At 51.4% G+C, this 27787-nt stretch overlaps 1 protein-coding gene across 2 annotated transcripts; it reads left to right on the forward strand.

Moving 5' to 3' along the window:
* The first annotated feature begins 1192 nt into the window (after nucleotides 1-1192).
* NUP160 (nucleoporin 160) lies at nucleotides 1193-27670 on the forward strand. 2 transcript variants are annotated; one of them, XM_058806991.1, is made up of 35 exons: nucleotides 1193-1405; nucleotides 1569-1779; nucleotides 2676-2898; nucleotides 2981-3059; nucleotides 4276-4390; nucleotides 7416-7574; nucleotides 8435-8512; nucleotides 8991-9088; nucleotides 9708-9792; nucleotides 10007-10075; nucleotides 10690-10773; nucleotides 11210-11380; nucleotides 11465-11564; nucleotides 12669-12834; nucleotides 13376-13491; nucleotides 13583-13743; nucleotides 14853-14986; nucleotides 15258-15328; nucleotides 16823-16985; nucleotides 17421-17490; nucleotides 20194-20292; nucleotides 20539-20658; nucleotides 21347-21442; nucleotides 21530-21624; nucleotides 22251-22347; nucleotides 22437-22542; nucleotides 22658-22818; nucleotides 23360-23420; nucleotides 24529-24639; nucleotides 25621-25744; nucleotides 25947-26048; nucleotides 26273-26414; nucleotides 26983-27108; nucleotides 27183-27287; nucleotides 27367-27670. In XM_058806991.1, exons 1-35 carry the CDS (start codon nucleotides 1203-1205, stop codon nucleotides 27451-27453), a joined length of 4188 nt encoding a protein of 1395 aa, XP_058662974.1. In that variant the 5' UTR covers nucleotides 1193-1202; the 3' UTR covers nucleotides 27454-27670. The 2 variants fall into 2 exon arrangements, with proteins under 2 accessions (XP_058662974.1, XP_058662975.1); XM_058806992.1 differs by lacking the exons at nucleotides 1193-1405; nucleotides 1569-1779; nucleotides 2676-2898; nucleotides 2981-3059; nucleotides 4276-4390 and adding an exon at nucleotides 5806-5953.
* The last annotated feature ends 117 nt before the right edge of the window (nucleotides 27671-27787 follow it).

Raw genomic sequence — 27787 nt, forward strand, 5'->3', positions numbered from 1 at the left:
TCTGGCGTGATCCCGGTACTGTCCCGGCACAGCCCCGAGGCGGTCCCGGGATGCTCCTGATCCTGTTTCGGGGTGCACCGAGCATGGCAGACGGGAGCCCACAGCCACCGCGTCACCCGTGGGGTTCCTTCCCAGGGGACACGGGTACCTGAAGGGGTCCCAGCCCCAGCCATGGGCACCCCCCATTCCTGCCCGAGGGGACACAGACGGGGACATAGACAGCCATTGCCGCCAGGCACGGGGTGGATACAGGGCACCCCTCGGTGCCCAGGCGGGATGGATGCCCGCGGGTGAGGCCTGGTCCCAGTGCCCCTCCATCCCACCTCAGCCCCTTCCATGACTGATGCACGGCCCTGGCACTACTGTGACACTTTAGCCCCCAAATCCAACTGTGTGCCAAATCCAACTGGGCTCCAACCCCCCCCAGTAAAGCTGGGGGCCAGCTGGAGCCCCCGGCCCCTCATGGCACCTGCCACCAGAATGGGCCCATTCTGCAGGCGGGCGCCTCGTGCGCCGGCCCTGGATCCGCTCAAAGGCCAGATTGTTCCAAGCGGAGCGGGAGCCTAGCCAGGCCCAGCGCTGGCACTGGCACTGTGTGGTGTTGTGGGGGGACGTGTGGCATCTGTGGATGGTGGGGTCCCCACTGCCCACACCAGTATGGGAACATGTGCTCTGCCAGTGCTGGGTCCGGTGTGCTGGACATGCCCAGGAAGGCGGCAGTGGCTGCTTCCCTGGGATGATGTATGGGCACAGGTGGATGTCAGGAGTTGCCGGGGTGGGTGCTGCTGAGGGCACACGCCCCCACTAAACCAGACCTCCTGTCCTGTTCCCCAGTGTCCTGCCCCAAATTTCATAGACCTTCCTCAAAACCCTTTCCCAAATCTCCTTTACCTTCCCCCCATATCCACTCTCCCTATAGCCCCTCCTCTTCCCCTCTCCCTGTAGCCCCTTCCTACACCTTTTCCCCATTCTCCCCTCCCCATAGTCCCCTTCCCACATCTCCATCTCCCCAAACCCTCTCCCCACCCTCCCGCCTCGAGCCCCTCTCTCCTCCCTTGTTCTCTCTCTTGCCCCCGTCCTCCCGCCCGCCGGGGGGCGTCCTGTCCCCTCTTGCCCCCGTCCTCCCGCCCGCCGGGGGGCGCCCGCTCCCTCCCCTTCCCGCCGTGCCCCGCGCGGCCAAGGCGGGAACGCGGCGGCCCAAGATGGCGGCGGCTCTGGCGGCGCGGAGCTGCCTCGAGCTGAGCGCGGCCGGCCGGGCCCCGCCGCGATCCCCGCAGGAGCTGAGCTTCGTGCCCCCCGGCATCGCCCCGCTCCCCGCCGGCCGCTACAGCGACAGCGCCGGCGGCTTCTGCTACCAAGAGAGCGCGCAGCTCGGGGCCGCCACCAGGAATCGCTGGGTGCGATGGTGAGTGCACGCCCCCGTCCGCCTTGCCTCGCTTGGACTCTTTTCATCCATACCTCTCCCTTCTCACCCTTCTAACACCCTCCTCTCCCTCAGATCCTCCTCATCCTCATCTCTCCCCTCTCAGACCCTCCTCATGCTCAGCTCTGCCCCTCTGTTCCCGCAGGAGCACGTCGGGGGACACGGTGGAGCTGGTGGAGGAGTCCCTGGACGTGAACCTGCTGAACAACGCCGTGCGGCTGCGGATCCAGGGCTGCCCGTTCCTGCCGGGCGGGATCCACCTGTGCGAGGTGCAGAGTCACCTGGTGGTGCTGCTGCTCACGGCGCAGACCGTGCACCGCCTGCTGCTCCCGCACCCCGCCCGCCTCTACCGCAGCGTGAGTGCCGGGAATGCCGCCGGGGGCCGGGGCAGGGGTCCCTGTCAGCACAGGGAGGGCTTGGGAAGGGGTAGCGACCCAAAATACAGCGGGAACAAGAAGAAAAGTGGAGGTCTGGGGAATTTAGCCGTGTTTTGCTCAGGAACTGGCTGGGTGTCCATGACACTGGAGTTGAGCTGCTGCTGGGATTGAGCCTCAGCTTTTCCAGAGCCCTTCCTGGTTGGATTGTCTTTTTTTTTCCTCAGCTGAAAAGGCTGCAGGCTGATTTTGTCTGGGTTGGAATCTGTATTTCATGTGGCAGATAGATCCTAGGCAGGGTTTATGTCACATTTATCATCATTCCATGGATGTGGGTTGGAGCTGGATGGTTTTTAAGGTCTCTTCTGACTGAAACCATTGCAGGATTCTGTGCTTCTCCCCATTTGCTCTGACTTTTCCTCTAGTGCCTGATTTTACCAGGATCCTCTCCTCTCTTGGAGAGCTTCTCTCTTGCTTTTAAAACTCTGGGGAGCTTTCCCAAGGGATGACCCTGTGCTGTGGCAGAGCTGCTCTTCCTGGGATGTGTCAGCAGCAGTTTTCTCTGAGCTATGACAGAGATTTTTTACTGGAAAAGTTCCTTTTTATCAAGGAGACAGTTGCTGTTCCATCAGTATCTGGTGTGGTTTTTTTTTCCCTGTGCTAAGAATTTGATGTTTTATTGAATCCTCTAGGATCATGGAGTCCAGCACTGCCAAGACCACCCATGTCCCCAGGCACCACATCCTACATGATGGGAATTCCACCACTGGAGCCTGTTCCAGTGCCTGATAACCCTTTCCATGAAGGAATTGTCCCTGATATCCAACCTAAACCTCCTCTGGCTCAACTTGAGGCTGTTTTCTCCTGTTTCCCCACAGGAGCTGATAACAGAGAGCCAAGTGCAGTCCGTGTTTACAGATATCAGCAAGATCCACATCAGGGATCCCTCCAATTACTACGTGATTCCCAGCGTGCCAGGGCTGGCTCCCAACTCCGTGGCCTCTGCAGCCTGGCTCAGCAGTGAGGGGGAGGCTCTGTTTGCCCTTCCCTCTGCCTCAGGAGGGATCTTTGTCCTCAAGCTGCCTCCTCCTGATGCTCCTGGTAAGGATTGGGCACTACAACCCCTCTCCTGTCTTGGAGTTTCATTTGATCTTCATTTTTGATTTTCCTTTTGTTTTTGAAGGAAGTGTTTCTGTTGTGGAGTTGAAGCAGAGCTCGGTGGTGCAGCGTTTCCTCACGGGCTGGATGCCAACTGCCATCAGGTGAGTGCCTGGGGATGGATAAACTGAGCTAATTTTGACTTTTGGATCCCCTCACCTGGAATTTTTAGCTTGAGTCACACAGGCCCCTATAAATACTCCACCCAAAAAAGTTAAGGGGGTCACAGGAGCTATCAGAATACGGAAGTTGGGAGTGGAATGCTGGATTAGCAGGGTCCTGCTGTTCCATGTGTCTGTGAACATGTTCTCTAGTAATTGGCCTTCAAGGATTTGCCCAGGATGTGGCTCGCAGCCAGCATGGATTAGGGATTACTCTGCCCTGGTGCTGAGGAGCCAGGCGTGTTCCTGACGAGCAGAGGTTACGTGGGGATCACACGGATGCTCCATGGTGGGTTGGGATCTTTAGGGTGGCTTAGGGGGCAGAGCTGAGTCCTAGAGCCTTTTTCTTGGAAGTGGGAGTGAGTCCTTTGGTGCCCTGAGTGACTTTGGCCATTGTGGGGGTGTTGCCCAGGGTCTGGCAGTATCCTTGCCAGGATCCTAGCAGGATCCATCCTTACAGATTGCTCTCCTCAATTTGCTGCTGTTTATACTTTTTGGGCCTGAAGCTGCAATGGTGTCCTTGGTTCTTGGGCTGGAAAAGGACTGCTTTGTCTAACTGAACTGGGAAGAGAACTTGCTAACATTTCATATGAAGTTCAGAGTTCTATACTGATGCAGTATGGAATCTGGAAAACATGAAAGCTAAAACTTAAGGCATCATTTGGAGCTGTCAAGATTCTTGCTCATGGCTTCTTGGATCCTTGTCAGGGCCTGGCAGGATCCATGCCAGGACTGCTTGGATCCTTTTTTCCCTCTGGATCCTTTACCTGTGTTTTGCAAGTACCAGGCTGGGGATGGGGAAATGGGAATCTGCTTCAGTTCCACCAAAGCGAGTGAAGAACTTGGTGTCGCTGGTGTGGTGGATCCTCTGCTCTGTGGATGCTGAAACATTCCCTTCTCCTGATCTCACCTAGTGATTTATTTGGATTTAAGCACAATGGAGGAGCCCCACTGCCTTGGATCTGTGCAACTGCCATGATTTTAGAATCATTAAATCCTGGAACAGCTTGAGTTGCAAGGGGCCTTAAAGCTCATCAAGTCCCACCCCCTGCCGAGGGCAGGGACACCTTCCACTAGACCAGTGTCCAGGCTGGGTTTGGGCACTTGCAGGGATGGAGAACTTTCTTTGAAGGTGTTGATGTAACCTCTGGTTTTCCAGAGGCGATGGCGGCCCCTCGGATGTGCCCGTCAGCCTCTCGGTGCACTGCCTGGATCACGATGCCTTCCTCTTCGCCCTCTGCCAGGACCACAAGCTCCGCATGTGGTCCTACAAGGTGAGCAGAACCTGGGGTTGGGGGAGCAAAACGAAGCCCAAGGAATCACAGATGAGTGTGGTTCTATCTGCCTTTAAATTGTGGCTGTGGCTTCTGCACACTGGGATTTGGGACAATATGTGAGAACAGTCGTGGTGTGTGTTTGTAGCAGTGTCTGTGAAGTGAGGGGTTTCCTGCCCAGCCTCATTCCTGTAGGCACACAGGTTGTGGGAGTTGGGAGTGGGGCTGTGACTGAGCCCCATCCCCAGTGGGCTGCAGCTGTGGAAAGCAGGTGAACAGTGTTGAAGATAATGAGGGGTTACTGACCAATCACCAAAGGGAGCAGAGGGCTCACAGGTGCAGTGCATCAGCAATAAAGGGTATTAAAAGGTTGGGCTGAAGAACAAGAAGGGCAGATGCTTGCAGCCTCCTGAGGTGAGGTGATGTTGTATGGGCAGGCTCCTGAAGCCCTCTGATGTGGTAGGGTGATACTCTGTATGGGTTGAAGCCTCCTGATACTGTGTGATGATACTCTGTGTATAGTGGCCCTCTCAAATGCAGCCTCTGCTGTGTTGTATGTTGTGACCTTTGGTGACCCTGGTGTCTCTCAGGATTGGGCTGTAGGGCGAGGTACAGCCTGAGGCAGAGCCAGCCTGGTGGTGAGAGCAGCAGGAGAAGCTGCCTGGTCTGGACCAGACTGATTTTGACTGTACCTGGGGTACAGCTGAACTGCTGGGGACATAATGGGAAATAACTTACCAAGTGAAGAACAGAGTGTTTTATCTACATGGAAAGCTTTGTGGAAAAGAGAAGGAGTTGAGACTACTGACTATTCCTTTTTTAGTCTTTTGCTATGGGCAAAGTCATAAGATTTTAAGACTGATGCAAGTACTGCATTTAGTGTTTGGAAAGAAATTAGGAAAAGACTGTGGGACGTGGACAGGGCTGCAAAGGACAAGCTGGGGGACGTGGCACACCTCCAGCTATTCACAGTGCAGAGCTTCTTGTCTTCCCTTGCAAGAATATCAACAAGGTGAGACTGTGGAATACAAATGCCCAAATTTCTATATGTTGAAAGGATCTCCAACAATCACCTGTCTTAGTGGGCTGTGGACAAGCCCCCCAGTTTGCCTGGTGTCCTGTACAGCATCAGAAGAAGATATGGGCAGAAACAGTATTGAGCTGAAATGGGTTGAATAAACCAAGCTGTATGGGTGACTATACTGAATTCTATTGTAAACCTGGATATTTGAAAGACCCAAGTATTCCTAACTACATTGTGTGGAGAGGATATTGGAATACCTGTGGTGCACAGTGGGAAGGAACTGCTCCCTGGATAGGAGCACTATGGAAAAGAACAATACTGAGTTGCAGTCATCCAGCCACTTGAGCCCCTCAGGGGACCCTGCTGTCTTTGAGTGCAAGCACTGGTACCAGCAGGTTTCTCAGAGGGAGAAGTTCAGAGCACAGTGCCTGGATGGAGTGATTCCATATCCTCTGTGTGAATAATCATCCTTGTTTGGGTAAATGGAAGTGGCATCGGGGAGCCCAGCTGTGGAAATGACAGAGCCCTCAACCAACCTGGTGACTTGAGCTCAACTTTTCCTGGTGTTTCCCATTTTGCTGTGCTTTGTTTGCAGCTTAGGCAATGTTCTGCCTTGGAATTTGTTCTTGTTTTTATTACTGGATGGTTGTCTTTGCATATTATCCATGTTAGATCTAGTTTTGTAAATGTATTTACAAAATATATTTTATGTAGACAAAGAGTTGTGCTCGCATTTTATCCATTCTACACTGATTTCACTGTTATTTTATTAACAATTGTAAAGGGATTGTAACTTGGAATTATATAGCTGTATAATTATTGATATTGTTAAAGGTTGTGTAGCTGTTGGGGGGAGTTGTATAGCTGTTGATTTTGTTGATATCCTGGTATTTTGGCCTTTGGCTTATTCTTGTTGCTATTGATATTGTCAATATTCTATAAATGTAAGTATAAAGATTTTAATAATATGCAAGTTTAGAGAGTGAATCAGGGTTAGTACAGGGATGCATTCTAGAGTTGGTGGAACCTACAAAACAGATACTTGTACCATGTTTACTATTTCTTCTGCGAGGGCCCTGTAGAGAAATAGTAGACATAGCATTTATTTAAAAGAAAAAAAAAAAAAAAAGGGAATTGTAGGCACACAGTTTGTGGGAATTGGGAGTGGGGCTGTGGCTGAGCCCCATCCCCAATGGGCTGCAGCTGTGAAAGGTAGGTGAGCAGTGTTGGAGGTGCTGAGCCAGGGAGTGCTGAGGGGTTACTGACCAATCACCAAAGGGAGCAGAGGGTTCACAGGTGCAGTGCATCAGCAGGTATGAAGGGTATGAAAGGTTGGGCTGAAGGACAAGGGCAGAGGCTTGCAGCTTTTGGAGGTGAGATGGTGTTGCTCTGTATGGGCAGACACCTTCTGATGTGGTAGGGTGTTATTACTGTGTATGGGTTGAAGTCTTCTGGTATTGTATGGTGATACTCTGTGTACCATCATGCAATGTATGTGTGGCTGTCTCAACTGCAGCATACACATTCCTGGGATACACATTCCTCCAGACCTACTGGAGCATTTGGGAAGGCAGGCAGGAGTGCTTTGAAGCCCAAGGAGCCATCCCAAATGGATTTTCTCCTGCTTTCAGCAGTACAGCAGTAATGAAAGTGTCTTTGTCAATAGGAAGTTAATAAAAGCCTCTCGCTCCAGATATTGAGTGCCAGAGCTAATGGAGCAGCACAGTGCTTTCACGGCTCAGTGGCACTGGAATGTGCTCTGGGAGGGAGGGGAAGCTTTCTCCTGCATGCCTGGGCTCTGGCAGCCCGTGGGATTGGTGGGCAGGGGGCCCAGGTGAGCTGGGAGAAGCCGAGGAGTGGTTCAGGTAAGCGTACGGAGCCATAATTCACGTCTGTTGTGCAAAGTTCTGGGCAGATGTTTTCTGAAGGGGAAGGAGAGGAGCATTTTCTCAATCCAGACTATTTCCTAAGCTGCCCTCTTGCTGCTTTGGTTGTTTGCAGGATCAGATGTGCCTGATGGTGGCGGACCTGCTGGAGTTCATGCCGGTCAGCCGGGACCTGCGGCTGGCGGCCGGCACCGGGCACCGCCTGCGCCTGGCCTTCTCCCAGTCCCTGGGCCTCTACCTGGGAGTCTACATGCACGCTCCCAAGCGAGGGCAGGTACAGAGCCACGGGCTCTTCAGCCTCTGGGAAGAGGAGTCATTCCCCTAGGGCTTGGGTTTGGAAGGCAAGAAAAGGGAAAAGTTTCATGTGTGGCCCTCTGGAGGGATCGGTTGTTTCTAAATAAACATTTCCCCCCCACCCCCCCCACCCCACACACAGCACTGGGGGATATGTGTGCCTGAGTTCTGGGAGTGGAATTCCCTGTGTGACTAAACTGATCCACGAGGGCTGGTTCTCTTGTTTACCTTCCGCTCTGAAAGAGTGGATGTGCCGTGGGAAAAGGAAAGGTCCAACAGGAGCATGGAAATGCTGGTGGTGTGTTTACACCAGGCTCCTGGGAGCATGTGGATGCTTCTGCAACTTGGGGAGAACTTTTTGTGGAGAAGGATAAATTTAGCAGGAGAGGAAGGACAGCACAAACCAGGCTCATCTGTTGGACAGCTTATCCCTTTCTCCAGGGAATTCCCACACAGAACAAGAGCGTGTAACATGAGTCCTGCTGTCCTACGAGTGCTCTGCTCTGGGAAGAACATGCAGAGCTGGGCCTGCAGCTGAGAAATTGGGGCTTTCCCACATCTTGTGGTCACTGGTAGTGCTGGGTGTGGTGGTCTTACAGTTTTTCAAGTTTAGTGTTTGGAAAGACTTGGGAGTCCTTCGGGTCCAGGCAGGGATGATTGTCCTTGGGGAGAAGCCAGGATTTCTGTGCAGAGGGTCCAGTGGTGTGCTCAGCTCACCTCTCTTGTCCTTCAGGTTCTGCTACCCCTAGCACCAGGCAGTGAGATGGACTGGAATGGTGATACTCCATGAGATGTGTTGGTTTAGTCCTTCAGGAAATGATTTATGAGGTGTGTTTGTAGTTTTGTGTCTTCCAGCTGGTGAGCACTGAGAGCAACCGCTACAGCCTTGACCACATCTCCTCCCTGTTCTCCTCGCAGGTGAGAGCTGGGGCCTGGCCCCCAGGAGGAGGAGTCCTGGACTTTGGGATTTAAATCCCAGAGTCACAGAATGGTTGGGTTGGAAGGAACCCCTTAAAGCTCCTCTTGTTGTTCCAATCTCCTGCTGTGGGCAGAGACACCTTCCACTAGAGCAGGCTCCAAGCCCTGTCCAACCTGGCCTTGGACACTTTGAGGGATGGGGCAGCCACAGCTTCTCTGGGCAGTCTCAGCACCCTCGCAGGGAACAGTTGCTTCCAATATCCCATCTGAATCTCCTCTTTCTGAGTTTGGAGCTGTTCCCCCTTGTCCTGTCTGGAGGGGGCAATTAGATCACCCCAAAGCCCTCTCTTTTCCAGACTGAACAATTCCCAAAGCCTGTTAAATTTCACAGGGGAATGTTTTGCTGTTAAGTACCTACCTTTCTCTGTGTTCTAATTTGGGGATAAGAAAGGAAATTGGCTCTTTTCCTCTTTCCTAGGAGACTCTGGTTGACTTTGCCTTAACCTCGGCCGAGATCTGGGCACTGTGGCACAACGAGGAGAACCAAACTGTTGTGAAATACATCAACTTTGAGCAGTGAGTTTTGGGCATGGATCACTGGGATAACTGCAGAAAAACCCTGATAGAACTCCTCAAATTAAAAATTTATACTCAAGCTGTTGGAACATGGAAAATGTAAAAATCCAGGCAGCAGGATTGCTGAAAGTGGAGTTTGAGCATGGCAGAGGGAGCGTTGTGCTTCCCCACAGCTCCTTCAAAACAACCAGGTGCTCCCTTCCAGGAAAAAACATGTTCTGGGGAGATGGTGATGGGAAAGGATCATCCCTGAATATGAAGCTGAGAGGATGGCTTGGTGCAGAATCAGGGAGTTGAACAGTGGATGAAAAATGCTGTGAGTGTGCAAATTTTAGGAGAAGAAGCTACTAGTCAGTCTGAGAGTTGCCTGTGAGTTAATGGGATGGGGAGAATGTTGAATTAAATGAAGGATTCCAACCAAGTGTTCCATCAGTTTATGGCCAGGAGTGCCACAGTTAACCTCTCTTGCCAAAATCTGTCCCTTGTCACTGCACAAACCTCTTTTTCCACACCCAGAGGGTGTGGAACCCAGAAAAACCAGAGGGTTGTTTTTGCTGATGAAAGCCACAGGTTTGGTTCAGGTGGATGCCAAGGTGATTCCAGGTTTGTTTCCTCGCAGGAATGTTGCAGGCCAGTGGAACCAGGTGTTTGTGCAGCCACTCCCTGAGGAGGAGGTGACGGTCCGGCAGGATCAGGATCCCCGGGTGAGCCAAAAATAACGAGGTCACTCAGGAGAGAGAATGGGAACAAACAAAGTCAGGAGTGTGCAGGAAGCCATTTTTGATCCCAGGCTGGAGCAGGGTATGGACAGAAACACATATCCAGGGGATGATGTTGATAATGGGAGGAAAGACCAGAAACAGCAGCTTAAATGTTCTCCTCATCCTTGAGCTTCCTTAAGTGACGATCTTTTTGCAGGAAATCTACTTGGAATATCTCTTCATGCCGGGCCGGTTCACTAATGCAGCTATCCAGAAGGCTTTGCAGGTAAGTGAGAGGGAATTTGGGATGCTCTCTGTTCATCCTCTTTTAGATGTGAGGCAGCAAGATTCCTTGGAGCTCTTGCCAGGCCTGTTTTCATAGGGAGTCCCCGGTGTGAGTTGGTGGCTGCTGGGCTGCAGCTGCTGTGTGCCCACAGCTGGAGATGGAACCTGGAATCCAGATAATTGGTTTTTTCCCCCCTTGGATAGCACAGCAAGTTGATGAGCTTGTTTTTCGTTCCTGCTGATGTAGCCAGGAGAATGGGGACTCAGCGCCCTGTGGTGCTGTTTGTCAGGATGTGTCATGGAATTAGTAAGGTCAGAAAAGCTCTCTGAGATGGTGGAGTCTGACAGTTCCCTCCAGCACTGCCAAGGCCACCACTAACCTACCTCCCTAAATGCCACATCACACACATTTTAAATCTCTTGAGCTGTGGTGGTTGCACATTGCCACACATCCATGTATCCCAAATTTAGCATCCAGACCTTTTTTTTAACACTTCCATCCCACAAAGTGCTGGCTGATGCTCTTGTCCTGCTTTACCTCACTGAGTGCTGCTTGAACCTTTGGTGAGACTTTTATTTTGCCTTAAAACCCAAGTTTCTTGTGCTGCTTTGCAGATCTTTTCTCAAGGAACTGAGAGGCACATGGATCTGACGTGGGATGAGTTAAGGAAAGAGGTCACCTTAGCTGTGGAAAATGAGGTGAGATGGATTTTCCTTCCAGGATATTGTGTTGTATGTGGTGTCATGATATTTTAGATGCCAGGTGATCCCGCACCTCAGTTTATCCTTTTTTTCTCCAAAGAGAATGATGTAACTTTTAAAAAAAAAGTACAAGTCTTCATCCTTCCTGCCTGGGGTTTTCTTTTCCTCTTGGGTTTTTGGAATCCTGGCTGTTCTGCCTCTGCTCCCTGTGTGCACTTTGGTCACCCATCCCGTGGTGCCCAGACCACCCCTGCAGAGCACTTGCACATCATTTTGGAAGAGAATCCAAAATAGAGGGATTATCTTCCAAATAGCAATTATTAGGAGACCTACCTGAGAGATCCCTATGTTCTTTTTGTGTTTCAATTCCCTTGTTTTATCCTGCTCTTATTTCACTTGGCTGTTCCTGAATCCCTTGTTTTGCCCCCACCAGTTCCAGGGCAGTGTGACAGAATACGAGTGCTCCCCAGAGGAGTTTTGGCAGCTGCAGGTGGAATTCTGGTCCAAGTTCTATGCCTGCTGCCTGCAGTACCAGGAAGCTCTTTCCAGGCCCCTGGCCTTGCACCTGAACCCCTACACCAGCATGGTGTGCCTGCTAAAGAAGGTGAGGCTGGGTGGGGGTGAGGTTCCCTGAACAAGTTTCTGCAGAGGATTTGGGAAGCTCAAGGACTTTCTCCTCACCTTTCAGGGCTCCATGTCCTTCCTTGTGCCCTGCTCCTTGGTTGATCATCTCTATCTCCTCTCCAACGAGCACCTCCTGACTGAGGATGATGCTGCCATCTTTGAAGGTGAGAATACAAGGAGTTTCTTCTCTCCTGTCAGAGATCTCCATAGAGATCCCTTGAAGAGCTCCTGATCCATAGCTGCATGAAAATAGTTTTATTTTGGTTTTGCAGGCGTACTTATTTTGTGAAATTTGCCATCATGCTCACACCAGCAATTAGAAAATAGTGTCAAGGCTGCCAGTAGAATCATGGAATTGTTTGGGTTGGGTGAAATTCTTCCCTGTGAGGGTGGGGACACCCTGGCACAGGAGCCCAGAGAAGCTGTGGACACTCCTTGGGAGTGTCCAGGGTTTGGAGCAGTCTGGGAATATTGGAAGGTGTCCCTGCCCATGGCAGGGGGTGGGACTGGATGGGCTTTAAGGTCCATTGCAACCCAAACCGTTCCAGGATTTATGAAATGTTTTCACATCAGCTGTGGAAAGGGGCTGTGCTGTTCCTTGTGTCCAGGAAGTGAATGCCAGAGTATGGAAAACATGTCATTAATATTGTCACCACAGTGCCCTCTGTGCTTTGCTGGCCCTGGAATGCCGTTTCACTAAGAAAAAGGCAATGGAAAATTTTACCTAAGCTCCATTTTTATGCTTGAGTGATTTTTATATATTTTTATGAAGTGGGATCGTCATCTGTTTGGTTGAGCTTTTTGTGGAGCAGAGGGAAGGAAAGCTGGAGGCCTGAGCTGGTTTGGGAGCCTCAGCAGGAGCCCCAGCAGTTCCTCCCCTGGCTGTTTTAAACAGTCACGGGCTCAAAAAATGGGATTTAATTTAAAATCTGACCCATAAAGGATTGCAGAGCCGAGCTGAGCCGTTTTCTTCAGGATATATTTTTTTGTGCTGCTTATTTTCTTTCAACCTGTGGCTGGAAAAAATCCCTTGGAGGGAATTTAGGTATTTTATTGTTGCATCATTTTTTATTTTCTGAATAATAAAGCTCAAGTCTTTCCCTTGTTGACTCCTGAGCTTTAATTCAGCCTCATTGTTATTGGGGAATGTTTGGCACAGGGAGCTGGGACCTGGGTGATAGGAGCTGAACTAACTGGCTTTTGCATGGTCTTCCCACCTTCCCTTGGAAATCTCTTGGAAAATACACAGTTAGATTCTTTCATTGCAGATTTGGAGATGTCTCGTGATGTTGTCTGTCTTGTCCAGTGCCTTCGCCTGATCGGAGAGTCAATTTCTATGGAAATGGCATTCATCATGGAAATGGCTTGCTCCCGCCTCCAGCCTCCAGAAAAGGCTGCAGAGCAGATCCTGGAGGACTTGATAGCTAATGACACGTAAGGAGATGGGTTTTCCAGAAGCTTCTCAGAGTGGCTGAGCTGGGATTGTCCAGAGCTGTCCCTGCCTGTCATCCAAGGGCGTGTGGGCTCCTTGCCCTGTGCTGCAGGAGACTTTTCCAGGGATAGGGACAACCATGGTTTGGAGTTGTTGGCAGTGTCTTCCATCCACAACCCTGAGAGCAGAGGAGGCACAAATTCCTGTTAGGTGTGAAAAGAGGTGCCTGGAGACAGAAGGGAGAGATCAGAGCCTTGGTCAAACCTTGTGGTCCTGTGTGGTTCCTGTGCTAACCCAAATTGTTTCCTTGTGGAATGCCAGCTATCTGGCTGTTATTTCCTGGTAGCCCGAGGGAGTGGAATAAATAGACTGGTCCCTGCAGGTACTGTAATAAAACTCACAAGCTAGCCAAGGATTCCAGTTAGGAATGTCCAGGCTGATCAGATACTGATCCTCTCTGGAAGGGAGCGTAAGGGAGCCCTCTTCAGTTGGAACCTCAGGTTGCTGTTCATGATGATGATGAGGCTCTTTTTGATGTTGCAGGGAAAATGTGATGGAGGATATCCACAGTAAACTGCAGGAGATCAGGAACCCCATCCATGCCATTGGGTTGCTCATCCGAGAGATGGACTACGAGACTGACGCTGACATGGAAAGAGGTGAAAGCTCTTCAGCAGCTTCTAGGAAACGCTAGGAAGTGCCCTTATCCTGGGAATGGCTCCTGCCTCACCTGGGTGGTTTTCCCCTCAGCTCCGCACCTGGCGCTGCGCATGAGCCTGTCCCAGCTGTTCGGCAGCAGCACCGCGGCGCACGTGGTGTGCGGGGGGGTGGCCAAGATCTGCTCCGTGCGCTTCCTCCTCTGCCGGGACCTGCTCATCCTCCAGCAGCTCCTGCTGCGCCTCGGAGATCCTGTGAGTACAGCTCCTGGCACCTGGGATCCTGTGGGGCTCTGCTGCTGGTGCAGGGTGGAGCTCTGTCTCATCCCACAAGGCTGTTGGAATAGCCCGAGGCTTGGGCAGGTCCTGCTCTCTCCTCCAGCTGCTTTTGTCTTCCTAAGCAAAGCAGCCTAATTCCCTTTATTCCTCTATGAACATCCAGGAAGCCAAGGTGTATTTGTGGGAGGAGGGCATGGATTCCAGCCTCCTCCTGTGTGAATCAGCACACATGCAGCTCTTCCAGCTGTGCCCTGTCCCTCTCCCAGCAGTGATGGCAGCTCTCTTCTCTAGCAGCACACTCCAAGGTTGCAGTTTCAGCCCTTTGGAAGCTGCTCCAGCCAGAGCAAACAGCCCCCACGATGGTAGCTGTGTTTGGAATGGTGGGATGGACTGGTCTGGGTCTGTCCCACCCGGCCTGAGGCCACGTGAGGCGAGGTGCTGCTGCTTTGGATGGACACAGCGATGCGGAACAAGTCCCCAGACAAGGACAGCCTTGTTTAAACCAATATTATTTGCTTAGAAATAGCCAGCAGTTTCCTGGTTGAAAATAAATCCCTTTTTCCTGGATAAGGTTATTCTGGTAGCATTTAAGGTGCATTGCAAGGTGCCCTCTGGAGCTGGGCTCTCCCAGACCATGAGGCATGTGACCTGCTGCTTTCCCACCTTGATGTACCTGTGTCCTTCAAAAGCTCGGATTGTTTCATCTCCTATGACTCTTTGCTGTAGCTTGTGGAGACCCTGAGGTGATCTCTGCAGCAAAGCCATGGTTTCAGTCTCAGGGACAGCAATCCTGGAACGCTTTGTGTTGGAAGGGACCTTAAAGACTGTTTAATTCCAAGCCCCTCACATGGGCAGGGGCATTTGCCACTAGGCCAGGTTTCCCCAAGCACCTTCCACTCTAGCTTTGAACACTTCCAGATGTGGGGCAAGAGTTCCTGCTGGTTCCCTGGGAGGGCTGAGTTCTGTCAGGCTATTGAGCACCTTGCTGTTCGCAGAAGGGACAAGCTGGGCCTGCCACAAACCTCTCTGGTTGTCCTTGTCCTGCTGTTGCACCAAGTGTGCCAAGCTCTGGGCTTTCCTTGCAGATGGTTTTGGGAGGGGGACAGCTCTTCCAGTCCCAGCAGGACTTGCTGCACCGCACCTCTCCCCTGCTGCTGTCCTACTTCCTGATCCGGTGGGCGAGCCAGTGCCTGGCCTCCGACGTCCCCGTGGACACGCTGTGAGTCTCTGCCTCACCTGGCTTTGGTCCTCCTTAATCCACCTGAAATGCCCTTCCTGGTGTGGAAAGCAGGTGGTTCCTGTGGGAGTATCACTCCAGGAGCACTGGGGAGGGTTTTTTTTCCCTTCCATGTTCTGAGCTGACTCTGCCTTGTGCTAAATCTGCCCTGTGAGGCCTCGCTGTTCTGTGCTCTGTAGGAGTTGAACAATGAGCACAGTTAAAGCGGGAGGCGTTTTGTTGTCTCTTCACTGATGGCTCCTTTCTTCCCTAGGGAATCTAATCTGCAGCATCTCTCTGTGTTGGAGTTAGCAGACACCACTGCTCTGACACCACACAAACTGGGTAAGGTGTCCACGGATCATCAACTCTCCCTTTCAGTTATTTAAGCCTGACTCTGCCACCTAAGGGAAGTGCTTTATGCAGGGAGCTAATGGACTGTGTGGTTGAATGACCCTGATTTAAGTGGGGATGTTTGTCAGGCTGTCCACAAAAAAAAAAACCCAAAAAGAACCCACAAACAACAAAGCAACAACAAAGGATCTTAGCACTGAACTCAGGTTTTACTTTCAGCCTGAGAAGGATGGGAATGCCTCACTGAGCCAAAAATTTGTCATTCTAACCCTGGCAGCATCAGCCAAACTTACCCCTCATGTACTTTACAGTGGCTGTGGTAGCTCAGACCAGGTCTGTCACAGAATCCTGGAATGGCTTGTGTTGGAAAGACCTTAAAGCTCATCCAGTTCCACCCCCTGCCATGGCAGAGACACCTTCCACTAGCTGGAGTTGCTCAGAGCAACCTGTTCCATCTAACCTGTCCTGCTCGCCACCATTTACCCTACAGCAACCAAGAGCAGCAGCTCAGGGAAGCATGAAAATGTAGAAGTACTTGCTCAAAACATGTTTAAAAATATGGAAATACCTTCCCAAAGCATTGCAGCTGATATTTGGTTCATATTTTTTTAAGTTCTGCTGTAAAGATGTAACTTTTGGGTTAGTTTTTTATTGGGAGAATATAAGTCTGCTTAATTAGGGAAATGTGGGCCTTGAAGTGGTTCCAGAGGGAGGAGGTGAGCAGGGATGGGAAGGAAACATGCAGGTAAGAGCCTGCTGTGACTAGTCAGCACTTGGAGGCTGAGATACTTCAGAGGGAGCTGGGGAAATCTGGGACAAACAGGCAGCAATGCCACGTGTGAGCTGGGAAAGAAATTCCTCCACTTTCTGACATTGGTGATCCTCAGAGCCTGAGCTCTCCCTGATGGAGAGTCTGGGTGCAGGAGGCAGCTGGAAATGTCAGGGAAGTTGAAAACATCCTTTGTGTGTGCTGGTGTCGTGGGTTATTTCTTGGCTGGCTCGTGAGGAAAGTCCTGTTTGGCCACTGTTCTTTGGGGAGAAATATGTGAAACGTAGGGAAGGAGGTGGCAGCTCAGGGAGAGGCGTTGGGAACAGTCAGTGAGGGGGGATTTTTGGGGTGCTGGAATGAGGAGAGAGGGAATGGAACAGCCAGCTCAGCACTCCCTCAGCCCTGTCATGCTGGAAAGCTGCAGCTGGGCTGGGAATAAGAAGTGGAGAGGGAGCAGAGCCCTTTTATTGTGTGTTTTAATTGAGCTGTGGTTAATAAACACTGCAGGATGGGGCACTTTGATCTCCTGCTGCTCCCTCTGACTTAACCAGACAGCAGGAGAAATCCAAAACCAACAAGTTGGAGTGTGGAACGTGCTTTTGGTTTGCCCTGACTTAATCTGTGCTGTTTGGGCTGATGAGCACAGGACAGGGTGGAAAACCTGGCATCTCTACTGCAGCCTCTCTACTCACTGTTCCTTTAATTTCTACTTTTAGTGTCCGGCCCTCAAACGATCGTGGAGCTCTTCTTTCAGGAAGTGGCCAGAAAGCACATCATATCCAGACTCTTCCTGCAACCAAACACCTCCTCTTTGGCTGAGACAAGTTTGAACTGGCCCCACCTGATCACCTCAATAGTGACTGATTTTCTGCCTCTCCTGTATCCTTGGCTGTGAATCCATTGCCACTGAGCCTCCTGCCATTCCAAAATCAGGTTTTGACCTCCAAATTTCCAAGACAAACCTCCTGAATGAGTGAGGTTGTTGGCATTAATGGGATTTGTGGGTATTTTAAGATTTCACAGATTTCATCCTGTTTAGGTGCACGATAAAGGATTTGAGTTTTTGACTTTAAGCCCCTAAGCTCTCACTACTTGACTTGGTGGGGTGGGATGCTGGGGGATTTGGAAGGGTAACAGGAGTTGGGGATTAGATGTACTGGTGATTTTGTTCTAATATGGATAAATCTTATTACAAAATAATGATTTGTATAAAGAGCAGCTTAATCTTCTCTCCTCTCCCCCCCCACAAATGGAGCATGAGAGGCATGTTGGCTTCCAGACTGGATTGTCCTGTGTTCCTTAACCTCTGCTCAGATGGCCCAGCAATCCCAGCTTCCTCTTCCCAGAGTGCCTGATGGGGAGCTGTCAGTACACCCAGCTCCAGGTGAGTGCATCATGCCAGCCTCTCACAGGTGCTGGAAACCTCCCTGAAACATCATCCTTCCAAGTGCTGGAGTTCTGCTTTCCCCTAGTTGTGAAATCCTGAAATGGTTTGGGTTGGGAGGGACTTCAGAGCTCATTCAGTTCCATCCCCTGCCATGGACAGGGATACTGTCCACTATCCCAGGTTGCTCCAAGCCCTGTCCAAACTGGGCTTGGATATTGCCAGGGATGGGGCAGCCACAGCTTCTCTGGGCAGCCTGTGCCAGGGGGTCCCCACTCTCACAGGGAAGAATTTCTTCCCAATATCCAGTGTAAATTTCCCCTGTTTTAGTTTAAAACCACCACCCCTAATCTCTGAGCTGAGACAATGCCACAGAGTGTTTGATGGGGAGTGATTTAGGATTGTGGAATCCCAGAACAGTTTGGGTTGGGAAGGACCTTAAAGCTCATCTCATTCCACTCCCCTGCCATGGGGCAATCATCTTCAGCATTTTCTCTTTCATCTGTTTTCAAGAGCATCCAGATAGTCAGGTTTATGCTATTCCCTTTCCTTGGAGGAGTTTATTCTCCCAGGGCTTGTCTGACCGTGTGACGCTGCACTCCTGAAACATCTTTGCAGAGCCTGTTTGAATATCCCAGCAATCCTAGAGCTTGTTGGCAGCTGGTGTGCTCACAGCCTTTCCTGTACCACCTCTGCCTGTGATTGCCCATGGGACCTGGCTTCAGAAGGATTTCTTCAGTCCAGAAAGGACTGATTTATTTCTTAAATGTCCTTATTAATAAAAACCCAGTGTGAGAAACACCTGCCATCATTCCATCCCTGGCTGCTCCTGGCATCCCAGTAGCAGGGACAGTGAACTCCTGATTTCCAGGGGTTTTAGACTGCTCTATTTCAGATCACTGTTCCTCCACCTTTCTCCCTGTGCTCTTGGCAGCTGGAGTTGCTTGTGCTCGAGTTCTGACCTGCACAATTCCTTGTCTGCAGCTCCACGTGATGTGCAGCTTTATCCCTGTCTGGGCATTCCTGGAGGCAGCGGGCCAGGCAGGCTGTTAGTGACCTGTTTTTCAGCAGAACCTTTTATCCTCGCAGCCCCTCATACCTGGGGGCTGAATTGCTTCCTTTTGTGTTGCTGCTGAGAAGAATTGAGAGGAGAATTTCAATTCTTCAGAGCTTTTGAGCCAGGAAATGCCAAGATTGGAGCAGCATCATTCTCCCTCCTGGCATATGTGCAGGCTTTGAATCTCCTCACATTTCTTTCGCCTCACTGGTGTCTCCTCCAGGCTTTTATCTTTGCAGAGCCTGGCTCCTCCTCCTCCCCACTGCCTTCTGTTCCTCTCCCTGATCCCAGTCGCTCACAGAAACTTGGATTAAGTGCCTTGACCTCAGGGAGATAACAACAGCTTTGCTGTGAGCATGGTGACCCAAACTGGGGGGGTACAGGAGGCTCCTTGCAAGGAGCAGACGGGCACAGGGGCAGTCTGGTGGCAGAGCAGGGGGCTGGGACATGGGCCAAAGCTCTCAGTGTTGCTCATTGTGTGTGACAAGCTGGAGCAGGATTTATCCCTTGTAGCTGCTAATCCAGGGAGTGAATCTGTGCTCCGGATACGTCACCACGTGGTTTTGAGAGGACTCATGGCCAGCAAAGGTGAGGCAAGAGGTGCTGGTGGTTTGTGCACCTGTAGAGGTGGCTTGGCTTCCAAGTCCTGGTTTCTCTTCCCAATTCCTGCTGAGTCCCACGGCCCTGCTAGCAGGACATGGCTGCTCCTCCAAGGATGACGAGGATGCTGTGCTGGCACAGGCCCAGGCTGGGTCATCTCACTTTGTCTGTGCCCTCAGTGCCATCAGCACTCCCTCCCATATGCTGTAATCCATGTGCTCCCTTGGCTGCTGGCCTTCTCCTGCACAGGTATTCCCCTTCTAGCACCTGCCCTGCCCATTGTACTGCAGCCTTAGCTCTGCCCTCCACATTCTGTCCACATCTCCCCTGCAGTCCCTGCAACAGGATGTAGGAAGAATCCTGTCTGATTTTTGGGTGTGTTGGGAGCTGTTTCTGAAGTTCTTCACACAGACACTGGAGCTGTTTAGAGCAGTTTTTTTCCCAGGAGCATGTGGGGAATATCTCCCCCTTACAGGGCTGGAGCAGCTCTGCTCTGGAGAGCTGGGAACATTCAGCCTGCAAAGAGGTCTCCTGGAAACTTCTTCCAGTGCCTAAAGGAGCTCCTAGAGAGCGGGAGAGGGGCTTTGGAGAAGGACCTGAACTGACAGGACAGGGGGAATGGCTTCCTACTGAAAGAGAGCAGGGCCAGATGGGATATTGGAAAAAATCGTTCCTTGTAGGGAAGCTGAGGCCCTGGCACAGCCTGCCCAAGGAAGTGGTGGCTGCCTCATCCCTGGAAGAGTCCAAGGCCAGGCTGGACAAGGCATGGAACAACCTGGTCTAGTGGAAGGTGTCCCTGGCTTTCACAGGGCTGTGGGGCTGGATAGGTTTAAGGGGTCCCTTCCAACCCAGATCATTCCAGGATTTCATGATCAGTGCATCGAAGGGACTTTGGGGCTGGAAAGACCGGCCCTCAAGCTGGAGAAGCAGGACTTCTCTGAGCACGGTAGCTAAAGGAGCCACCAAAATCTTGGTGGTCCTGGCTGCCTGCAGATCACAAGTGAGTGCTGACCTGAGTCCAATCTCCCATTCCTTCCTTCCTGTAGGAATACATCCGACTGCTGCAGCCCTGGTGCCACGTGAACATGGGCTCCTGCTGCTTCATGATGGGCAGGTGCTACCTGGTCATGGGGGAAGGACACAAGGTGAGGCCTTCCCTCATCTCCTTCTCAGGGTCTGGGGGCTTTTCCCTTGGGAGGGGGAGGTGCACAGGAATCAGCCTTCCCAAGCAATCCCATCCCCTTGGGAAGAGATGGGATTGGAGCGGCACGGTGTGATCTGCTCTTGGGAAGATCTCACAGGCTTGGACAGGCAGTGTTGTCCCCTCACCTGTACAGCAGGTGGATCAGTCACCTGAGGGGACAGCGAGCTGATTCCAGGTCTGCTTCCAGGCTTTGGATTGCTTCTGCCAAGCTGCCTCTGAGGTGGGAAGGGAGGAGTTCCTGGACAGGCTGATCCAGCCCGAGGAGGGCGAGGTGGTCTCCACGCCCCGCCTGCAGTACTACAACAAGGTATAGTGCTGAGCAGCTGAACTGGCACCAAGTCCTCCCACGCTGGAGAGGGAATTCCTGCTCCATCCCTGCCTTTGTGGGAAGTGACTTGAGCCTCAGAAAACTTAGCTTGTGGAATGTGAAATGTGTGCTTTCTTTTCTTTGTTTGGGGGTGATGACAAGCTGAGTATGTGAAATTTAGGTACTTTCCACCTGTTGATTTCCTAATAGCTAAGGACTTGGTTATCCAGCAGAAAAAGGCAGGATGAGATCCAGCTGCTGGAAGCAGAAGTCAGGCATGTCCAGGCTCGATGTAAGATGCTGCCTAAGGCAAGGGTTACTAACCTCTGAGGCAAATTAAAAATGAGTATGTTTAAATTGAGATAAGATCTATCTTCTGCATAATGCTGTGGTTCAGGCAGGCTGCAAGCCTGGAGCTGGGCTCTTGGTGAGGGATTCCCTGGAATTAGGATCCAGAAAACTAACCATTAATGCTGAAATGCTTCAAAAATCACCCATATACAGAGGTGAATCCTCCAGAGAAGCTACAATCTGGTCCTGTCGTGCTGGGATTTCATCCAGATCCCTGCAGTTTACCCAAATATTCCCCTTTCAAGTCTAATCCCTTAAATATCTTTAGGGGCAGGAACAGCTCCTAAAACTAAAAAAAAAAAAAAAAAACAAACTAACAAACCCTCCTGCCTTCCAGGTCCTTCGCCTGTTGGAGATGCTGGGTCTGCCAGAGCTGGTCATTGAGCTGGCCACCCTGGCCATCATGGAATCAGCAGATGACTGGAGAAGCCAGGTACAGCCATTTATTTCCCTGTTTCTTCAGGAACCTCTTCCACAGGAACTTCTTGCTGGGTTTATAACTGATTTGTGCTGTTTTCAGGCTACTTTGAGGACCTGCATCTTCAAACATCACTTGGATTTAGGGCACAACAGTGAAGCCTATGTAGCCTTAACACAAAACCCAGATCCAAGCAGGTAGGTGACAGGCTTATCTTTGTTGTGGAGGTCCATGGTCCCATTTTTCCATGAAACTGAAAGGAAAACCATACTTTAGGGAAGGGCATGACTGCTGTGTTAAGTTAATGTGTAGAGGTGGCTTTAAAAATGTAGAATTCATTTTTGGATGTTCATCTGAAGGACACCTGTGATTGGCACCCTCTCAAAAGAGGAAAATGAGAGGAAGAAAAGCAAGGAAGAGACTGAAGGATCATGTGTGTAGCATTGTATGTTTAGAAGCTGTAGGAGCCTAGTTGATTTTGCTTAATAAAAAGATTTAGTGTTGAGATTTCAGTTTGGGAAGTGAACTGGGTAGGAAAAGCTTTATCCTAGCAGAGAAAAATAACAGGGGAGAAATAGGAATGCTTTTTAACTAATTGAGGGAGGGAGATTGCCCTCCTGAGAGGCCTTTCCAGAAGATCTCTGTTTCCAGTACAGGAGAAACTTGAAGGTTTAAGTTGGTTCTTAGCCAGGAAAAACCCTGCAGAGCTCATTTGGAAGGCAGGAGCATGTCACAGAATGGTTGTTTGTGGTTTAAATCCCGGGTTTGTTCCTCCTCCTGGGTTTATTCCTGCTCCTCCAAAGGGTTGTGCTTCCCTCTGCAGGCAGCTGGACTGCTTACGCCAGCTAGTGGTGGTTCTCTGCGAGCGATCCCAGCTCCAGGACCTGGTGGAATTTCCTTACGTGAACCTGCACAATGAGGTAATCCTGCACTGGGATCACGGCTTGTGGGGGGCACACCCTCCCTTTAAAGGGGATTATGGACCCACTGGAGCCTCTGTGTGCTGCAGGTTGTTGGGATCATCGAGTCCCACGCTCGGGCTGTGGATCTGATGACTCACAACTACTACGAGCTGCTCTATGCCTTCCACGTGTACCGGCACAACTACCGGAAAGGTAAAGCTTGGGATGCACCTGCACTGCCCACCTGCTGGGACACCCTTTCCCTGCCCTGCCAGCTGTGTGGCCTCTCTTTCCAGGCTGGTGGCTGATGGCTTTTCCCTGTTTTCAGCTGGAACGGTGATGTTTGAGTACGGCATGCGGCTGGGCAGGGAGGTGCGGACGCTGCGGGGGCTCCAGAAGCAGGGGAATTGTTTCCTGGCCGCCATCAACTGCCTGCGCCTGATCCGCCCGGAATACGCCTGGATAGTGCAGCCGGCCTCCGGGGCTGTGGTGAGAATGCTGAGCTTCCTGAAAAGGAGCTTCCAGAATCCTTTCTGATGGGAACACAGATGCTGGACTTCTTATCTGCTGCCTGTGACCAGCTGTCTTGCTCTGCTCATTGGCCCTATCCATCACCCTTGTGCCATTCCCCCCTTTTTAGGGCAGGAGGAAAGTGGGATAGCTTTTGGGAATGGGCTGATGGATAGGTATGGGAGTATATCACCTTGTGCTGAAGACAGAAGATGTTTTGGGGAGTGTGAACAGCTGGAATACCAGTCCAGAGGAGAGTTAGTGTTGTGTTTGAAATCCCAGGGGTTGTGTTTCAAATCCCAGTCAGGACTCAGGGAGGTGGTGGCTGCAGCCTGGTCACCTGATCCTGATGTTCCTGATAGCCTGGGATAAACTAACCTGACTTCCCAAGGGACTGCACAGCTTCCCTGGTCCAAATCAAGGCTTGAAATTGAGAGCTCTTGTTGGGATTTATTGTATCAGTGATTTATCCTTCAGAAACCAGGTGGGTATAAATTCTCTTTCTGATTTTTCCTGCAAGTACGAGCGCCCAGGAGCATCCCCGAAGAGGAGCCACGATGGGGAGTGCATGGCTGTTCCCAGTAAGTGCCCAGTCCTGGTCCTTCCCATGCCTCTGGAATTTCCACAGCCTCTCTGCAGCTCCCATGGGAGCTGGGACATGGCTCAGGGCAGCTCCTGCGTCCACCAGATCAATAATGTGTGGGGATTTTAAGGTCATTAAATCTCCCAGTGTCTCCCAACAACAAGCTGCCACTATTCCCCAAGGAATACAGCAATTTCCCCAAGGGAGCAGCTATTCCCCAAGGAGCTTCTGTGCCTGCTCCTAACAGCTTGATGCCTTCACAGCACTTTTTTTTTCCAGTGGAAGTAACTTGTAATTTAAAACAAAACCAGCTTTTTGAGGCAATTTCTAGTTTTTCAAGGCTGTTTGTGCTTTTGAAAATCCTGTTGGGAATAAGCTCTGCCTGTGTCTGCCACAGCCCAGGATGTGGGATCAGGTTATCCTCAGTGTTCCAGCAGGAAAATTTAAGGTCAGGTATTTTTAAACCTGCTTTTTCTGAAGAGGTTTTTTTTTTTTTTTGTGGCGTGTGCCTGGCAGGCAAAGCAGCAGCTGTTCCCAAATATTATCTAACATCTGGAGGAGGAGGAGCAGGACAATGGTATCAAGGACATAAGCACAGTCAAGGGAGCGGGGAAGAGTCAGCAAATCGTAATCATTCCTTTGGTGCTTTTTGGGGTACAAATCCTCTTAGGATAGCAGAGGGGTGTAGCGATGCTTTTACCAGGGCTCCAGGGAGACCTCAGGGCCACTTCAGTGCCTAAAGGGGCTCCAAGAGAGCTGGAGAGGGGCTTTGGACAGGAGATGGAGCACCAGGACAAGGGGGAATGGCTTTGGACTGTCAGGGGGTGAGTGTAGATGGAATGTTGGTAAGAAATTCTTGGTAAGGGTGCTGAGGCTCCTGGGACAGATTACTCAGAGAAGCTGTGGCTGCCCCATCCCTGTCAATGTCCAGGGTCAGGTTGGACAGGGCTTGGAGCAACCTGGTCTAGTGGATGGTGTCCCTGCCCACAGAAGTGGATGAGTTTTAAGGTCCCTTCGAGCCCAAACCATTCTGTGATTCCATGACATTCTGCACAGTGCCCAGAGCCCTTTCTGAAGTACTGAGAGCCCATTATCATCTGTTCCAGGCACTCGCCAGATCGAGATCCTGGAGCTGGAGGACTTGGAGAGGGAATGTCTGCTGGCACGAATCCGGCTCACCCTGGTGGAACATGACGTGTCAGCAGCAGCTGTGGCAGGTGAGGGGGGCTCAGCCACTCTGTCCTGTCCCAGAGGCAAGCCCAGAAGCTGCTAGGGACCATCAAATTCTCATCCCTACCATGAAATCCAGACACTGACTTCAGCAGGGCCTGAGATGCAGATCAGGAGAGCCAATTTGAAGTTTTCCACCTTTTTTTTGGCTTTTTCGAGCTCTGGTTGTCTACAGTGGGGGTGGGATGAGCTTCTGAGTTGGGACAAAAAAGGCATTTTGGAAATAATGGAAGCAAAGAATTATTAAGGCTGGAAAAGACCTTCAAGATCATGAAATTCAACCTTTTTAAGTGATGAATAATTTATTTTCCTGGACAGTGCTGCTTCATGGAACAGTGTTAAAAAGTTGTGAAAGTTGTTCCTTTCTGGGAAGCAGAAGGTGTAGCTCTCCCACCTGGAGTATTTTAGCATCTCTGGTACAAGTTACACAACATGTCCACGTCTTTCCCCTCTAAATGTCAGGAGGAGGTGATTTCCCAGTGTGGGATTGCAGGGAAAGGATGGAACAGCTGCTTTGAGGGCAGAGTGGTGACGCAGGGAGCCGAGTGCCACAGTTTCTGTGCTGCCAGAATATGTATGCTTGGATGCAGGCCTGTGATGAGACTGCCCTCTCCCTAACCTCAGTGATCTTGGGGATCTTTTTCCAAGCTTAACAATTCAAGGATTCTAAGCAGCAGCATTTCCCTATCACGTATTGCTACCTGTGTCCCTCCCCAGCTGGTGCTCCATCAGGGACAGCTCTGTGGGTCACAGCTGCTCTGTCCAGTCCCTTCAGGGATAACTGCTGGGCTCATGGGATGCTCAGGAGGCCAGGAAAGCCTCCAGCCATGGATTGAGGAGTACTGCTGCAGGGTGTTGGAGGCTGCTGGCACCCTGCTGCTGCATCTCTCAATGAGTAACACAGGGCAGGGCCCTGTGAGCACTGGGGTGTTACTGGGGAGGCTTTACCTGCTCTTCTTCCCCTTCAGGCAACTCCACACCCGAGGAGACGGTGTCTCTGCTGGTGCGGGCCGGGCTCTTCGACTCAGCCATCACCCTGTGCCAGACCTTCAAGCTGCCCTTGACGCCCATCTTTGAGGGCCTGACCTTCAAGTACGTCCGGTGCCCTCCCACCTCAGGGGATGCAGGGCTGGAGGGATGCAGGGGCTTGGGCGTAGAGCTTGCCCAAGAGCCTTCTTTCCCTGCCAGTCCAGCTGGGTTGTTTGTTGGGAATAGTCCTGTAAGGGACTTTGATGCTGGTGGGAAGGGGCTGGCTCTGGAGGAACCCACCTTCCCATGGCTTTTGGTCGTGCAGGTGCATCAATCTCCAGCTGGGAGGGGAAGCAGCACAGGCAAAGGCCTGGGACTGGCTGGCAGCCAACCAACTCTCAGCCCTGGTCACCACCAAGGAGTCCAGGTAGGTTTATCTCTGCAGTTCGGGAGGAGGAGGATGAGACAGGAGCTCTGTGTAAATCCAGAGGGTCTCAGGTCCTTAAAACCCCTAAGGCCTAAACTGTGGGCACAGGATGTGGGGAGAGCTGTGCTTCCACCCTGTCCCCACATCACCTGGAGCACACCATGGCCTCGCAGATGGGGCAGGAGCTGCTGGCACGTGTTCCACTGGGAACTGTTTCCTTGCAGTGCCACAGATGAAGCCTGGAGGCTGCTGTCATCCTACTTGGAGCGTTACCCATCCCAGAACAGCCTGTACCATCGCTGCGTCATCAACAAGCTCCTGGCACATGGGATACCTCTGCCCAACTGGCTCATTAACAGCTACAAGGTGACAACAGCTGTCCCCAAAATCCCCAAAATTCCAGGTTTCCCAGAGCTGCCAGGTCACCCTCACTGCATTGCAGAGCACCTGCCAGGCGCTCTGTGCCTGGTACCAAGGCTCAGAGCTGTGGTGCTGTTTGTAGAGGTCCCAGGATGAGGGAAGAGATGAGAATGTTGACTTTATGTTTCAGAAGATTTGATTTATTATGATATATATTATATTAAAACTATACTAAAAGAATAGAAGAAAAGATTTTATTAGAAGGCTAGCTAAGAATAGAAAAGGAGTGATAACAAAGGCTTGTGACTGACTGAGACAGTCTGGACAGCTGGACTTTGATGGGCCATTAATTAGAAACAACCACATGAGACCAATCAAAGATCCACCTGTTGCATTCCACAGCAGCAGATAAACCATTGTTTACATTTTGTCTCTGAGGTCTCTCAGCTTCTCAGGAGACAAAATCCTAAGGAAAGGATTTTTCATAGAACATGTCTGTGACACAGAGCAGGTTCTCTCAGCGTGGTCCCAGTCCTGGTCACATTCCCTGGCTGAGTTTCCCTCTTTCTGGCAGGAAGTGGATGCTGCCGAGCTGCTGCGCCTGTACCTGAACTACGACCTGCTGGAGGAGGCCGTGGATTTGGTCCTGGAGTACGTGGATGCTGTGCTGGGCAAAGGGCACCAGTACTTTGGGATCGAGGTGAGCTCACCTGCTGTTGGGGTGTGGTGGGATGTTCCCTGAGGACGTGATGTGAGGGTTCCTGTCTGTTCCAGGTGCCTCTGTCCCCAGCATCCCCCACGATGTGGCTTCCCTACACTGCCATAGACCAGCTGCTGCAGGCGCTGCGGGAGAGCAGTGCCAGCGAGAACAGTGTCGTGGTGGGTACCGGCATGGGGAATGGCGTGGGAGCGTGCTGGGACAGGGTGGGATCCCTCGTGACTCCTGCCTCTCTCCCAGCTCTATGAGAAGCTGAACGACAGGATGGAGGACTACCAGCAGAAGGTCAGCGTGGCCACCATGGAGCGCCTGTACTGCCGGCCCTAGTCCAGGTGACATCGCCAGGAGTGTCACGGTCCCGCCCTGCGGTGCTGGTTTTACCCATTGGTTTTCCATAACGATCCGGTTCAGGGAGGTGGAGTGCCAAAGGGCGTGTCCCCTCATTGTCCCTTTTGTGGGCAGTGGGTGGGCAGCAGAGCTGGGGTGTGTGGCCTTGACACCCCCTTGCTCTCTGCCTCCTCCAGACATGGAACTGTTGGGAATTTCTTTTATTTATTGGTATGTTTTTGCATCAACTTTAATAAAATGAAACTGTTATTTGAGGTGTGCATAAGGATGTGGTGGGAAAAGGGGGGGGGACTGTGATGCTCCTCTCCTGGGA

This window comes from Ammospiza caudacuta, chromosome 6, assembly GCF_027887145.1.
Source record: "Ammospiza caudacuta isolate bAmmCau1 chromosome 6, bAmmCau1.pri, whole genome shotgun sequence".
In the NCBI taxonomy this organism is placed as follows: Eukaryota; Metazoa; Chordata; class Aves; order Passeriformes; family Passerellidae; genus Ammospiza; species Ammospiza caudacuta.